At 47.4% G+C, this 16,003-nt stretch overlaps 1 protein-coding gene across 4 annotated transcripts; it reads right to left on the reverse strand.

Moving 5' to 3' along the window:
• Positions 1-5,799: 5,799 nt before the first annotated feature.
• On the reverse strand, positions 5,800-15,744 carry LOC140460744 (uncharacterized). Of its 4 annotated transcripts, XM_072555384.1 has the most exons (3): positions 15,541-15,744; positions 13,380-13,508; positions 5,800-7,778 (listed from the first exon to the last, which is right to left on the reverse strand). In XM_072555384.1, the coding sequence occupies exon 3, from the start codon at positions 7,508-7,510 to the stop codon at positions 6,251-6,253; it is 1,260 nt and encodes a 419-aa protein (XP_072411485.1). In that variant the 5' UTR covers positions 7,511-7,778; positions 13,380-13,508; positions 15,541-15,744; the 3' UTR covers positions 5,800-6,250. The 4 variants fall into 4 exon arrangements, with proteins under 4 accessions (XP_072411485.1, XP_072411486.1, XP_072411484.1 ...); XM_072555385.1 differs by lacking the exon at positions 13,380-13,508; XM_072555383.1 differs by lacking the exon at positions 15,541-15,744 and having other exon boundaries at positions 13,416-13,509.
• Positions 15,745-16,003: the final 259 nt, after the last annotated feature.

Consider the following 16,003-nt stretch of genomic DNA (forward strand, 5'->3'; position numbering starts at 1 on the left):
CAGTCTCCACTCATTTTAATGCCCCTTCCCACTCCCCTTCTGACATGATCATCTTTGGCTTCCTCCATTACCACAACGAACCAAACCACAAATTGGAGGAATAAAACCTCATCTTCTGCCTGAGCAGTCCACAGCCCGGAGGACTCAACACAGAGTTCTCCAATTTCAAATAATCTCCCATCCCATCCCCCAACTCACTTCCCAGCCCCTTCCACTCTTCCCTGCCAACTAGATTCCTTCCTCCCATTCACCAACCAGGTCGTACCAGGTTATGGCGATAAGGCAGGAACAGGATACAGATTGAGGATGATCAGCCATTATCACAATGAATGGTGGTGCTGACTCGAAGGGCAGAACAGCCTACTCCTGCACCTATTGTCTATTGTACCCTCTACCTGTCTCCACCTATCCCCACTTCAATACCCTGCCCCCAGCACACCCTTGTTCCACAGCTCTCCCTATACCCACCCCCAGTCCTGAACAAGGGTTACACCAGATACCTCGACTTCTCCACCTCCTGATACTGCCTGGCTTGCTCTTCCAGTCTCCTGTCTATTTTGCCAATTGAGACACAGGCCTGGACTAACTTTTCCAGAGTCTGTCCCCTCGCTGGATTCACTCCTATTCCTTTCAGTTGCTCCAAGTCAACACTTGAACCCCAGAATGAAACGTAAATGGAAAAGGGGGTGAGAAAAGAGAGTGCTGTACTCACATGTTGGACGGAGGAAAGAAGTTGCAGTCTGAGGTGAAGCTCAATCTTCCTTCAGAGAGAGGAGGAGCAGGACCTTAAGAAGCTCATGGTCCAACTTCCACATTCACCAAGAGGGGAGCTCCGAATGGCAGAAGGACAAGTCTCCCCCTGGTCCTCCAGTGCTCCTTATTCGTCCATCAAAAGTAGGTTTCGCAACTTTTCTGCCGACAGCGAGGAACATGCCCAATGTTTTGGTGACATTGGCAAACACGTGCCCTGCTTGTTCACACTGAGGAGTGTACACAACGTGCTCTGTAGCAATGCTGATGGTATTGACAGATTTTAAGTTTCCAAATACCTATCGGAGAATAAAAAGGGCAGAGCCATAATTCCCCCCAATGTGGCTCGATATTTGATTGAGCAGCCAGAAAAATACAAAAGCAATGTTTTTAAGCCTTTTCCTCAGTGTTGGGGTGAGACTCACAACTAGAGGGAATAGGTTTAGGGTGAGGCCACAAAGATATAAAAGGTTCCTGAAGGGGCAACGTTTCCATGTGGAGGGTGGTGCAGGTATGGAATGAGCTGCCAGAGGAAGTGGAGGAGGCTGGTATAATTACAGCCTTTAAAAGGTATCTGGATGGGTATATGAATAGGAAGGGTTTAGAGGGATATAGCGCTGGCAAAGGGGACTAGATTAATTCAGGATATCTGGATTTTCCTAACGGCCGCCCTCCCGCCGCTTCCTCGCTCGAGCGACTTCTCCTCCCAACCGCCTTCACCCCCGCGTGACGTCTGCACGGGGGGATGGGCGGGGCCGGGGGTGGGGATGGGCGGGGCCGGGGGTGGGGATGGGCGGGGCCGGGGGATATGGGCGGGGCCGGGGAGCCTCACCGTCACCAAGTCACAGCCACCTCGCGCTCCAACTGTTCATTCACAAAAACAAACTCTCCTGTCTCACTCTGCAGCTGCGGGGGGCGGGGACACTGCCACGTTTCGAGGAGCCCTGTCTACATTGGGAAAGCTCACGGCTCAATTTAAACAGATATTCCGACATCGAACGGAACGGCGTCATATCTAAAGGGGGAAATCTGCATTTTAAAGGGACGTGGACATTTTAACGGGTATTTCTGCAAATAAAGAGGTTTAAATGGACAAGATTATATTTCAAAGGGATGTGAGCACATTCGAAGGGATATCTTCATATGTAAAGTGACGCAGTTATATCTAAATGAATCTACATTTCAAAGAGACTTTGCCCTATTTATAAGTCGAGACAATAGGTGTGAATTCTGTCTGTGTCCCAATGTTGAGTCTTAGAAAAGCTCTGCATTTAAATTACATTCTTGAGAAGGTAATTTATAGATTAGGGTGTAGAGGTTAGGGAGAATTGGCCGTGCTAAGTTACCCCTAGTGACCAGGGATGTACAGGTTAGGGTGGCTTGGCCATGAGAAATACGGAGTCAGGGGTTGGGTATGGGTGGGATACTGTTCAGAGGGCCAGAGTGAAATAGATGGGCTGAATGGCCCGCTTCCACCTTGTCGGAATTCGATGACCCTCCCCACAAAGGAGCATTTTATCTGCATCTATCCTGTCAAGCCCCTTTCAGAAATCTACTGGTTTCAATAAAGGTAGACAGCACAGAAACAGACACTTTGGTTCAATTCGTCCATGGTGACCAGGATTCCAAACTAAACCAGTCCCACTTGCCTGCATTTGGCCCATATCCCTCTAAACCTTTCTACTCATGTATCCATCCGAATGCTGTTTCAATGTTGTCACTGTACCTGCATCTACCACATCCTCAGCAAGTTCATTCCACATGCAAATCACCCTCTTTCAAAATGTTGGTCCTCCGGTTCCTTTTAAATCTCTCTCCTCACATTAAAAAAAAGCCCCCTAGTTTTGATTTCCCCTACGCTAAGCAAGAGCCATTTGCTATTCACCTTACCTCCACCCCTCAGGATTTTATCAATCTCAATGAGGTCACCCCCAACTTCCTGTGCTCCAGTGAATAAAGTCCCAGCCTCTCCTCATAACTCAAACCCTCCAGTCCTTCCAACATCCTGGTAAATCTTTATTAAACCCTCTCTAATAGTATTCTTCCTATTACAGGGCCACCAGAACCGTACTCCGTACTCTGAAAGTGCCCTCACCAACATCCTGTACAACCTCAACATGATGTCCCAACCCCGATACTCAATGGGGTGAACAATGAAGGCAATGTTGCGAAATGCCTCCTTAACCACCCTGTCCACCAGTAATGAAACGTCCAAAGAACTATGTACCTGAACACCACCTTTCTCTTCCCCCCCCCCCCATGGCTGCCTGTTCTATAAGACGACACATGGCCCGACCATTATGTGTACAATCCCTTGCCTTTATGAAGCCTCTCTCTCACACACATACTCTATCTCTCAGACAGAGAGACACACACACCCCTCAACACTCTCTCACACTCACAGGCTCATACTCCATCTCACACTCACACTCACACACACACACTTCTGCGCACACTCACATACAAACTCACATGCACATACTCTCACTCTCTCATGCACACACACACTACTCTATGGGGTGAAATTGTATTGGCAGAATTATATTTGCAGATACATTCAAGTTTGTTCAAAAAACACACAATCTGCAGGCAGTCAATGCATGTAATATTTTACAAATTCCGACTTTGGAAACAGAACCAGTCTGATTCAAGATTGGAATACCAACAGACTCAAATCTCACACCTTTAATGCATTGTCTGAGCGGAGATGTCTTTTTTTTTATATAAAACCTGAAGTCATCTCAAGAACATTGTTACACATTAATGAACCAAAGCCCACACCCATTCTAAGAGATGAAGACTATCTAAGTTTGTTCAATATATTCTATCAGTTGCATGACACTGATCTTTTGATGTAAGTTCTGTGTCTTATGATGCTGTTCTATGAGGCTTATGTGTCGATGAGGCAGGATGGTACAGATGAGGCGACGGAGAATTACAGATCCCCGAGGAAGGATTGAAAGAGAGAGTTAAGAAGAGCAAAGAGAGGACACGAGCAGTCTTTAGCAAATAGAATAAAAGGAAAACCCGAAAGCTTTCTATAGGTATGTGAGGAATAAAAGGATGATTAGGGTAGGAATAGGGCCAATCAAAGACAGAAGTGGGAAGTGGAGTGTGGGCCCTGTAGAGTTCGGAGAGAGGCTAAATGAACATTTCTCATCAGTGTTCACTCAGGGAAAGAATGAGGTACGAGATATTAGACTCGAAAGGATCGAGGTTGGTTACACACAGGTGTTATCAATTCAAGGAGGAGTGAAAGTGGACAAGTCCCCTGGGCTGGATGGGATTTATCTGAGGATTCTCTGGGAAGCTAGGAAGGAGATAGCAGAGCCTTTGGCATTGATAGTTGAGTCATCATTGTCTACGGGTTTAGTACCTGAGGACTAATGTTGTGCCCTTGTTCAAGAAGGGCAGCAGAGATGACCCAGGTAATTATAGACCAGTGAGCCTTACATCTATTGTAGAAAAGATTTTGGAAAGGATTAGAAGAGAAGATTTAAAATCATTGAGTAAGCAACAATTTGATTTCAGATAGTCAACATGGTTTCATCGAGGGCAGGTCGTGTATCACAAACCTCATTGGGTTTTTTTGAGAAGGTGACCAAGCATGTAGATGAGGGTAGGACAGTTGACGTGGTGTACATGGACCTCAGTAAAGCCTTTGATGAGGTTCCACATGGTAGGCTGATGGAGAAAATGCAGAGGCATGGAATTGAGGGTGTTTTAACAGCTTGGATTAGAAACTGGAAGAAGGCAGCGAATGGTGGTTGATGGAAAATATTCAGCCCGGAGTCCAGTTACTAGTGGTGTTCCACAAGGATGTTTTGGGACCACTGCTGGTTGTCATTTTTATAACTGACTTAGACACAGGCATAGGTGGATGGATTAGTAAATTTGCAGACGACACTAAAGTCGGTGGAGTACTGGACAGTTTGGAAGAATGTTACAAGTTGCAGGGGGATTGGATAAACTGCAGAATTGGGCTGAGAGGTGGCAAATGGAGATCAATGCAGCTAAATGTGAGGTGATGCACTTTGGGAAGAATAACAGGATGGCAGAGTAGTTGGTCAATGGAAAGATTCTTGGTAGTGTGGATGTGCACAGGGATCTTGGAGTCCATGTACATAGATCCCTGAAAGTTGCCACTCAGATGGGTAGTGATGGTAAGAAGGCATACGGTGTGTTAGGTTTCATTGGTAGAGGGATTGAGTTCCGGAACCGCAATATCATGCTGCAACTGTACAAAACACTGGTGCAGCCATATTTGGAATATTGTGTATAGTTCTGGTCGCCCATTTACAGAAAGGATGTGGAAGCATTGGAAAAGGTGCAGAGGAGATTTACCAGGATGTTGCCTGGTCTGGAGGGAGGGTCTTCGGAGGAAAGGCTGAGAGACTTGGGTCTGTTCTCATTGGAAAGAAGGCGGCTAAGAGGGGATTTGATAGAGACATACAAGGTAATCAGAGGATTAGATAGGGTAGACAGTGAAAGACTCTTTCCTAGGATGGTGACATCAGCTTTTACAAGGGGGCATAACTACAAATTGAGGGATGATAGATTTAAGACAGATGTCAGAGGCAAGTTCTTTATGCAGAGAGTGGTAAGGGGGTGGAATGCCCTCCCTGCTAAGGTAGTCAACTCAGCCACATTAGGGAGATGTAAACAATCCTTAGATAAGCACATGGATGATTTTGGGATAGTGTAGGGGAACGAACTGAGAATAGTTCACAGGTCAGTGCAACATCGAGGGCTGAAGGGCCTGTTCTGCACTGTACTGTTCTATGTTCCATGTTCTAAACTTAGTGCAGGAGGCTGAAAGAAATGAGCAGCTTTAAAACAAAAACCTCTTGGAGCTCAAAGCTTTCAATGAGAGTCTGAGCCCGGTGGTAAGTTCAGGTAACCTTTATTGTGACCCAACTTTGTTACAGCTTCAGATCCCCCCAGCAAAAAGGCAGAGAAAAAGCAGTTGCTTTTTGAACAGCTCAAGGTCAAAGTGCACACACCACACCTCCCCTGTCCCCCCCCCCCCTCACTGTCTTTACTATTGGTCAGCACAAAGTTGTCCCTTTGTAATTGGATCCTTGGTACATCCGTAACCCGGAGGAAGTATTGCCTCACTCAGCAATTTTAACCCATACCCTGTCTCCAAGTAAGTGGCTCCCTGCTCATTTGCCAGGAAGGGGCAGTGTAGAGTCAACCAGAGTGCTGTGGGTCTGGAGTCAGGTGTAGGCCAGACCGGGTAAAGGATGCAGCTGGAACGACTGAGTGAATCCTTTCCCCCAATGGTGGTTCCCTTCCCTAACAAGGGAGAGAGGGAATCAGATGGGGGCTTTCTCTCCCGCACCACCCCCCTCCTTGAAACGGTCTCATCGTTAGATTCCGAACTCCACATTTCTGACCGAATACCAATTCTGCCATCTGTCTTGGCGGGATTCGAACCCGGGAGTCCCCGGAACCGGGTTGATAGTCCAATCGACAATGGCACTCGGCCGTCACTCCTTCAATCCCCCTGCGATGGCACGTGAACTCGCTGGTGCTTCCGCAGGTGGGAGGAGCGGGTGAAGCTCTTCCCGCACTGAGAGCAGGTGAACGGCCTCTCCCCGGTGTGGATCCGTTGGTGCCTCAGCAGGGTGGAGGAATCGCTAAAGGCCTTCCCACACTCGGGGCAGCTGAAGGGTCTCTCCCCCGTGTGGACGCGCCGGTGGGTCAGCAGGGTGGAGGAGCAGGTGAAGCCCTTACCGCACTGAGAGCAGGTGAATGGCCTCTCCCCAGTGTGGACACGCTGGTGGGTCAGTAGGGTGGAGGAACTGCTGAAGCCCTTCCCGCACTGAGAGCAGGTAAAGGGCCTCTCCCCCGTGTGGATCCGCTGGTGCCTCATCAGGGAGGAGATGTCAGTATAGGCCTTCCCGCACTCGGGGCAGCTGAAGGGCCTCTCCCCAGTGTGGACACGCTGGTGTCTCCGCAGGGCGGAGCCATGGGTAAAGGCCTTCCCACACTCGGGGCAGCTGAAGGGCCTCTCCCCCGTGTGGATCCGCTGGTGCTTCTGCAGGGTGGAGACGTCTGTGAAGGCCTTCCCACATTCAGGACAGCTGAAGGGCTTCTCCCCCATGTGGATGCGCCGGTGGCTCCGCAGGGCAGAGGAATAACTGAAGGCCTTCCCACACTCGGGGCAGCTGAAGGGCCTTTCCCCAGTGTGGATCTGCTGGTGCCTCATCAGGGAGGAGATGTCAGTAAAGGCCTTCCCGCACTCGGGACAGCTGAAGGGCTTCTCCCCCGTGTGGGCCCGCTGATGCCTCATCAGGGAGGAGATGTCGGTATAGGCCTTCCCGCACTCGGGGCAGCTGAAGGGCCTCTCCCCCGTGTGGACACGCTGATGCCTCATCAGGGAGGAGGAATATCTGAAGGCCTTCCCACAATCTGGACAGCTGAAGGGCCTCTCCCCCGTGTGGTCCCGCTGGTGGGCCAGCAGGTGGGAGGAATGTCTGAAGGCCATCCCGCAGTCGGTGCAGGGGAATGGCCTCTCCCCGGTGTGACTGCGCCGATGAGTCTCCAGGGCAGACGGGACACGGAAGCCTTTCCCACAGTCACCACACTTCCACGGTTTCTCCACGGGGCGGGATTCCTCAGGTTTCTCCATGGCCACAGCTTCAGCTGCACACAAACACGTGTAGAGCCCCTTCCTGCCGTGAAGTCCCCTTCCCAGGCCGTATAACTGTTTCAGGCTCCACACACAGTGCGCTGTAACAGAGGGGTCTCTCATCCAGTCCCACTGATGCTGAAAACGTCCTCAAACAGGAACCAAAAAGTGTAGATCCCTCTCACAGAAATCACAGTCAAAAATCGTTGTGGTCCCGATGGATTCAGAGACTGTCAGACATTGACATCAAAGTGAGGACTGCAGATACTGGAGAGTCAGTCGAAAAGCACAGCAGGTCAGGCAGCATTTGGAGAGCAGGAGAGTCAATGTTTTGGGTGTAAGCCCTTCATTCGTTGATTTTGAAACTTCAGTCTTCAGATTTTCAAATACTCTGCAAAAAGGGATTACAAAAGGGATGATCAGTGCAGGGTAGAAATTCTGAACAATCAATTCTACTTTCTCTGGAATATCCTTTCCTTTTGTTATTCCACAAAATTGAAAGCACCATCCCACTCTCCCTTCCCCTCTGTTCTCACTCCGCTCTAACTAATTCCCCTGAAGATTCAGGATCTTACAGGGGCAGAAAAAGCAAAAACATCAAGACTGACATCTCTCTGAATTTTGGATACCTCCACCTGAAAGTTAATATCTTTCACAACACTGGGATCCTGCTGAGAGTAAGCAGGTCTGATTTTGGGAAGCAATAAAAGTGTCAATTCAGGGTGAACCTGCAATGCAGCTTCTTGAGGAAGGACCAGACACAAAATGGTTAACGTCCCTGGGAATGTGGGAGCAAAATGAGACATCAAGGCATTAACACCAACACACTTCAGTCCAACTCTTGCTTCCAGTCAGGAGAAAGTGAGGACTGCAGATGCTAGAGATCAGAGCTGAAAATATGTTGCTGGAAAAACACAACAGGTCAGGCAGCATCCAAGGAGCAGGAGAATCGACGTTTCGGGCATGAGCCCTTCTTCAGGGCTCATGCCCGGTTCATCAATTCTCCTGATCCTTGGATGCTGCCTGACCTGCTGCGCTTTTCCAACAACATATTTTCAGCTGCTTCCAGTAAGGGCAAAACATGCTCTGAAAGTCTAGCCTTCACAACCACACTTCTGCTTTCACTGAAGACAATTAGAGTCACACAGCACGGAAACAGACCCTTTGGTCCAACCTGCCCAGATATCCTAAATTAATCTAGTCACGTTTGCCATCACTTGGCCCCTATATGGGCCGGGTGCTGGCAGCTGGGACTAAATTGGGTTGGCTCTCTTGTCAGCAAGGACGGAGTTGGACCGAAGGGTCTGTTTCTGTGCTGTACATCTCTATGACTCCAGTCACATTTGCCATCACTTGGCCCTGACCCATCTGAACCCTTTATATTCAGATGCCCGTCCAGGAGCCTTTTAACTTGTCATCGTACCAGCACCCACCACTTCCTCTGGCAGCTCACTCCATCGATCAAGCGATTCCACGTTGAAAGCGTCTGGTCTGCTGCACCAGATGACACCAGGATAATCTCAGATCATTTTCAGATCGCATTGATATTCAGTCAGTGACTTTCCCGATCAGGATGTTGTATGTGATCAAACAGGTCTGTGGGTAGGCGATCCCCCACCTCTTAGTTCAAGTATCTCTACAAGAACTCCCTTGCTGGAGGGTCCCTTGGAGACACTTCAACTGGACTTCATTGAGTTGCTATAAATATGTTTTGCTTATTGCTGATGTCTTTTCGAAGTGGATTGAAGTCTACCCTCCTCCTAATGCTACTGCTGAGACTGTGATAAAGATTTTGTTTAAGGAAAGAATTCCACGCTTCAGTATACCTGCGTGCATTAGCTCAGACAATGGACCACACTTTGCATGTAATATTAACGGAGAACTCTGTTCCCAGCTTTGTATTTGTCGGCAACTGCACGGTGCTTATCATCCGCAGGCGGCCGGCCTTGTTGAATGTTTTAACCAGACGCAAGACTAAATTTACCAAATTAATGGCCGAATCTGGCCTCTCCTGGTTATGTTAATCCCTGTGGCCTTATTCCAGATGCGATCCATGTCTGCGGGCAAGACACGACTGTCTCCAGCTGAGAGTCTCTCTGGTCACCCCCTCCGTACCCCTTGGAACGATTCGGCTCCCTTCTCAGTCCACGTCCACCACGTGACCGAAGCAATGATTGGTTATGTTCTTGCTCTAACCAATGTTATGTGTGCCTTTCACTCCCAGGAGCGTGTGACCTACAGCGATGTTCCCTCCCTTTCAGCCTCGTTACGGGTAGAGCCTGGTTTGTTGGTGCTCGTCAAGAACTGGACTGGCATAGGTCTCCAACCTCGTTGGGATGGCCCCTTCCAGGTTTTACTTCCCACCCCTACGGCGGTCACAGTCGCTGGGCGCTCAGCTTGGGTCCAACGGCACCATTGTAAATTGATTGACCGCACCAATCAAAAGGGGCGAAGAGGAGCAGAGAATACTGGAATCTGAACAAAAGGAGTGGACCCTGTCCAGTTGGGTTGTTGAATCCTGCTGTTGTTCTAATGTTAATCTTATTACAGATATTTGAACTAAGAGGAGGGACATGTGGGGGATCGCTATCTCCTCACCTTTCTGATCACGTACAACATCCTGATGGGGAAAGCCACTAAGTATGGATGCGACCAGGAATGATCAGAGATTATCCACCACCTATACTGAGGAGATGTCGTCCAGTGCACCGGACCAGACGCCTTTGACGTGTGGAACGTGATGAAGATTGATTATTGTAATGGACACTTCCATCAGAAAGACCAGATGGTCCATCTGGACAGTAGAAATCAGGGGGAGTTACCATGTTGTTTTTATTTTACCTGCAGTCGCAAGCCTAGTGAGGATAAAAATGATCAACCCCGTCATTATGGTAAATATTTTAAGGACGCCCAGGAACACCATCCCTTTTTGTAGGACGGGCCGACTCGAGAAAAGGGAAGCCTGATAGGGGAAACTCCTCAATCCACAAGGAACTTCTTTATACAGGCCCACAGAACGCTCTTCACCCCAGAGGCAGTAGTATGTTACTCCTCTCTATCGGGAGATGACTTACTTGCCCCGTCCCCAGTCCCCGATTCCAATCTATTCGTCAGACTCCCTCCTGCCGACCCTCCGCGGTAATTAACTCCCATCCCTGAGCTGACAGGGTCTGCTCCCGCCCTGGATTCACTCCCATTGCTCCAAGTGAACAGATTTTCCCGCCCCACCATTTGCCCAGACGGAGGGATTTTCATTCATTCAGTGTCACTTCCGCGTTGTGACGCCACAATAGGAGCGGGTGGGCGGGGCCAAGCCGGGCGCACGCATTGCGCCTGCGCTGTCCTGCCCCGCACTGTTTGCAACCATCCCTTCGCTTCAGAGAATCCCCACAGTGTGAGAGCAGGCCACTCGGCCCAACGAGTCCACACCTAACCCTCTGAAGGGGAACCCACCCATACTGCTCTACATTACCCTGACAAATACACCTAACCTGCACATCCCTGGGCACTGTGGGTAATTTCGCACGGCCAATCCCAATCAAGGCCAGTGAGCAATGTAGTGATGTGGGAAATGAACATCACAGAATGATGGAGACAAGGAGAGGAAATGTACCAGCAATTAAATCTGGATTGCAAAGATCTAAACCGAAAACAGGGTGTCTGCATGTGTGCTGCACTGTTACAAAAGTGAATGAATTGACTGCACACATTGAAGAGAATAATTATGGTCTGAGACTCCTTACAGAGACGTGGCTTCAGGACGACAAGGATTAGTCCTTGAACGTCGAGGGGGGTAGTCAAACGGGAAGCTAGGTGAAGGTAGAGGGTTGGCATTGCAAATCAAAACACTGATCACAGTAATCCGGTGTCAGGTCGGATTTCAGATCCTGGCTTCTCTGTCCTCTGTTGATCTCCCTGTTCTCAAAGAGCAAGATGTTCAGCTCTGCTGAAGTTTTGATTCCCCAACACCCCACCCCTCAACCCTTTTACACCTTCCAGAACAATACAACATTCAGTGAAACAAAAAAAAATAGAAATAAATACGTGCTCATGCTTAATGTTTGTCAATAGGAAGTAAACCAGAAATAGGGGTCTCCCAGGATTCTGATAGTGCCCTACTTGAGGAATTCTCTTTCCCTTACATGTAACTGTTAGTACATAGCTATGATTTACAACAATATTTACACCAACAGAAATAAAGCATCTGTTACCAAATAGATAGAGATACACAGCACAGAAATAAACTTTTTTGCTGTAAGCATACACAAGTTCTTGGGGGTGAATTTGCATTTGCAGAATTATATTTTCAGATAAATTCTATTTTGCTCAAAAATGCACAATCTGCAAGCTGTCAGAACATATTGTATTTTATAAATTCCTACTTTAGAAACAGAACTAGTCAGATTCAAGGTGGGGATAAAGACAGACTCTGACTTTTAACGCATTGTCTGAGCTGAGATTGGATTAGATTCCCTAGAGTACGGAAACAGGCCCTTTGGCCCAACAGGTCCACACTAACCTTCCAAAGAGTAACCCACCAGGCCCCATTCCCCATATTTACCCCCTGACCAATGCATGTAACACACTGGGCAATTTAAGCATGGCCAATTCACCTCACCTGCATATTTTTGGATTGTGGGAGGAAACCGGAGCACCTGGAGAAATCTCATGCAGTCACTGGGAGAATGTGCAAACTCCACACAGACTGTGGCCAGTGGCTGGAATTGAACCTGGGTCCCAAGCGCTGTGAGGCAGAATTAAGAACCACTGAGCCACCGTGCCGCCCAGATGTTGTTACCTTTTGTTATAAAACCTTATGTTATTGAGATTTACATATGAATGGTAGTTGTAACCCACTGTAAAAGATGAGAGGGGTAACAATCCAGATTTGTTCAATATATCATTTCACGAGCAGGACATTGTCATGTTTTTCCATAAATTCTGTGCATTCTAATCTTATACTCCGCAACCACCTGATGATAGAGCAGTGCTCCGAAAGCTAGTGCTACTTCCAAATAAACCTGTTGGGCTATAACCTGGTGTTATGTGATGTTTAACTTTGTCCAGGTTCAGGTGGATTGACCATGTTCAGTTACCCAGTGTTCAGTGGCTTCGATTGGATTGGCTGTGCTAAATTACCCATGGTGTCCAGGTAGGTGCAAGTTAGAGTGGATTTGCTATGCTAAATTACTCATAGTGCCCAGTAACGTGCAGATAAGGTGGGCTAGCCATGGGAAATTCACAGTAATAAAAGCAGGAGTCAACCATTTGGCCCATCCAGCCTGCCCCGTTCTTCATTGTGATCATGGCCGATCTATCCATCGTCTCAGCTCCTCCTAGCAGCATTGCCCCAACTACCCTTAATTCCCCAACCATGCAAAAACCCATTTTGAATATACTTAATGAAGACAATTCCATAGATTCACTATAGTCCAGGAAGAGCAGTAGTCCTCACTTTCTCCTCCTCATCTCTGTCCTAAATCTACTCCCCCTAGTCTTGAGGTCTGGTCTTACCCACCAGCAGAAATGACTGGATAGGGTACGGCTTCATCCCCACAGTGTAATGAATTCCCACTTTCCACCAAAATCTGGGATGTACTCACTCACTTAGTCGCTGTCTCACAAATGCAAGATTTCATTGTAACTTCTTCTGCTCCCAGTAAGGACAAAACATCTTTGAAAGCTGCTCTGAAAGTCCAGTCTTCACAACCACACTTCTGCTTTCGCCAAAGACGATTAGTGTCGTACAGCACAGAAACAGACCCTTTGGTCCAATTCATCTGATCAGATATCCTAAACTAATTTAGTCTCATTTGTCTGCATGTGCCCCATAACCCTCCGAACCCTTCCTATTCATATCCCCATCCAGATGCTTTTTAAATGTTGTAATTGTACCAACCACCACCACTCCCTCTGGCAGCTCGTTCCATACATGCACCACTCTCTGTGTGAAGTTGCCCCTCAGGTCCCTTTGAAATCATTCCCCTCTCACCTCAAACATATGCCCTCGAGCTTTGGACTCCCTGACCCTGGGGAAAAGACCTTGGGTATTCACCATATCCATGCCTCTTCCAAACGTTTATCAGGTCACCCCTCAGACTCTGATGCTTCAGGTGAGGATCTAAAATTTGAATTTAGATTATTGTCAGACTCAACAAGTATATGTAGATTTTTACTAACCACAAAATGGCTTTTCAATTTAAAATAATACACAAAATGGCTGAGAATAATGATTGAACTCTGTGAACTTGTCCTGCTGTTTTGCAGAATTAAGCTACAATCCAAAGATAAGAGGACAATGGAGTTTGTTTAAAATGAACACGGACACATTAATTGACCATTTGAACTAACCTTGAGCTGCTACCATGGCATGATGATTTACGTAATTAAGACCCCGTCCCCAGGAAATATCATTGGATTAACCTGCTCTAAATCATGTCACCTTATTACATTTGATTGGTCTTTTCTTGTAATTAAGGCTGTACTGTCTCTTAAAAAACCTAAATAAATAACGTGTCATTTTCAAATGTAATTGCACAACTTCACCATGGAACACAGAAGCTTTAATCACTATGTTGTTGGACAGAATTGGGTCAAGATGCCTTATTAAACTGATAACCTTGCTTTGTACATACTGCATTTCATTGATTCTTTAGACCAATTGCGAACCGAAAGGGCCCTTAAGAGGGGTCTAGATCTTCACTCTGGATAGTTTGACCTGGCCAATTAACCCTAACCTGCACATTCCTGGGAACTACAGGTAATTTAGCGTGGCCAATCCATTCTAAGCTGCGCATCCCTGGACACTATGTGTAATTTAGCACAGCCAATTCACACAAACCTGCACCTCCCTGAGCACTGAGTACTTTAGCATGATCAATCCAACCTAACCTGGACAAAGTTAAAAAAAAAATCACACACCCCCGGGTTATTGTCCAACAGGTTTATTTGGAAGGACCAGCATTTGGAGTGCTGCTCCTTCATCAAATGGTTGTGGAGAATAAGGTCATAAGGCACAGAATTTATAGAAAAACATTCCGGTGTCCTGCCACTGAAATGATATATTGAACAAACCTGGATTGTTAAGCCTTTCATATTTCAGAATGGGTTGCAGGTATCATTAATATGTAAATCCCAGAACTTCCTGTAAGACACTTTCTTGAGATAACAAGGTTTTATCACAAAAAGGTGTCATCTCAGCTTAGACAATGCATTAAAGCTGTGAGGTCAGAGTCTGTCTGTATCCCAATCTTGAATCAGACTGGTTCTATTTCCAAAGTGGAATTTACAAAATATTACTGGATGAACTGCCGAGTCTCATCCACCAGCTGAAATAACTGGATAGGGTTGGGCTTCATCCCCACAGTGCAATGAATTCCCATTTTCCGCCAAAATCGCAGATGTACTCCCTTTACTCAGTTGCTCTCTCACAAATGCAAGATTTCATTGTATTCTTCTGCTCCCAGTAAGGGCAAAACATCTTCGAAAGCTGCTCTGAAACTCTAGTCTTCACAACCACACTTCTGCTTTCACCAAAGATGATTAAGAGTCATACAGCATGGAAACAGACCCTTTGGCCCAACTTGTCCGTGATGACCAGATATCCAAAATTAATCTAATCCCGTTTGCCAGCATGTGACCCACACGGCTCCAAACCATCCCGATTCATGTACCCAGCCAGATGCATTTTAAATATAATCGTACCAGCCTCCACCAATTCCTCTGGCAGCTCGTTCCACGCATGTACAACTGTCTATGTGAAAAAGTTGTCCTTCATGTCTCTTTCAAATCATTCCCCTCTCACCTCAAACAAATGTCCTCTAGCTTTGGACTCCCCAACCCTGGGGAAATTCCTGATGAAGGGCTTTTGCCCGAAACATCGATTTTCGTATTCCTCGGATGCTGCCTGACCTACTGTGCTTTTCCAGCACCACTCTGATGTAAATTCTGGTTTCCAGCATCTGCAGTCCTCCCTTTTGCCTAGATCGAACCCTCTACCTGTCTCCACCTGTGCCCACCTCACCAACCAGCACACCCTTTATCTGCATCGCCCCCTACACCCATCCTCAATCCTGAAGAAGGGTTACACCCGAAACATTGACTTCTCCACCTCCTGATACTGCCCGGCTTGTTGTGTTCTTCCAGCCTCCTACCTGTGTATTTTGCCAAATGAGACACAGACCTGGAGCAACGTTTCCAGAGTCTGTCCCCATCCCGACACACTCCCTTTCCTTTTAGTTGCTGCAAGTCAACAACTGAATCCCAGAATGAAAAAAATAAATGGAAAAGGTGACAAGAGAAGAGAGTGCCGTACTCCCAGATAATGGACAGAGGGAGGAATTTGCAGTCTGGGATGAAGCTCAATATTCATTCAGACACGAGCAGCAGCAGCTTCAGAACCTCATGGTCCAACTTCCGCATTCAGACAATGGGGTGACTCTGATTGGCAGGAGGACCAATGTCCTTCCGGTCCTCCTGTGCTTCCTATTGGTCGATCAAAAGAAGGTCTCGCGTCTTATTTGCCGATAGCGATTAGCATGCGCACCAGTTTTTGCTGACACCGGCGAGCATGCGTACTGCGTTGCTGACACCGGCAAACATGCGCAGTATGCTGTT

The sequence above is a fragment of the Chiloscyllium punctatum genome, chromosome 36 (assembly GCF_047496795.1).
Source record: "Chiloscyllium punctatum isolate Juve2018m chromosome 36, sChiPun1.3, whole genome shotgun sequence".
In the NCBI taxonomy this organism is placed as follows: Eukaryota; Metazoa; Chordata; class Chondrichthyes; order Orectolobiformes; family Hemiscylliidae; genus Chiloscyllium; species Chiloscyllium punctatum.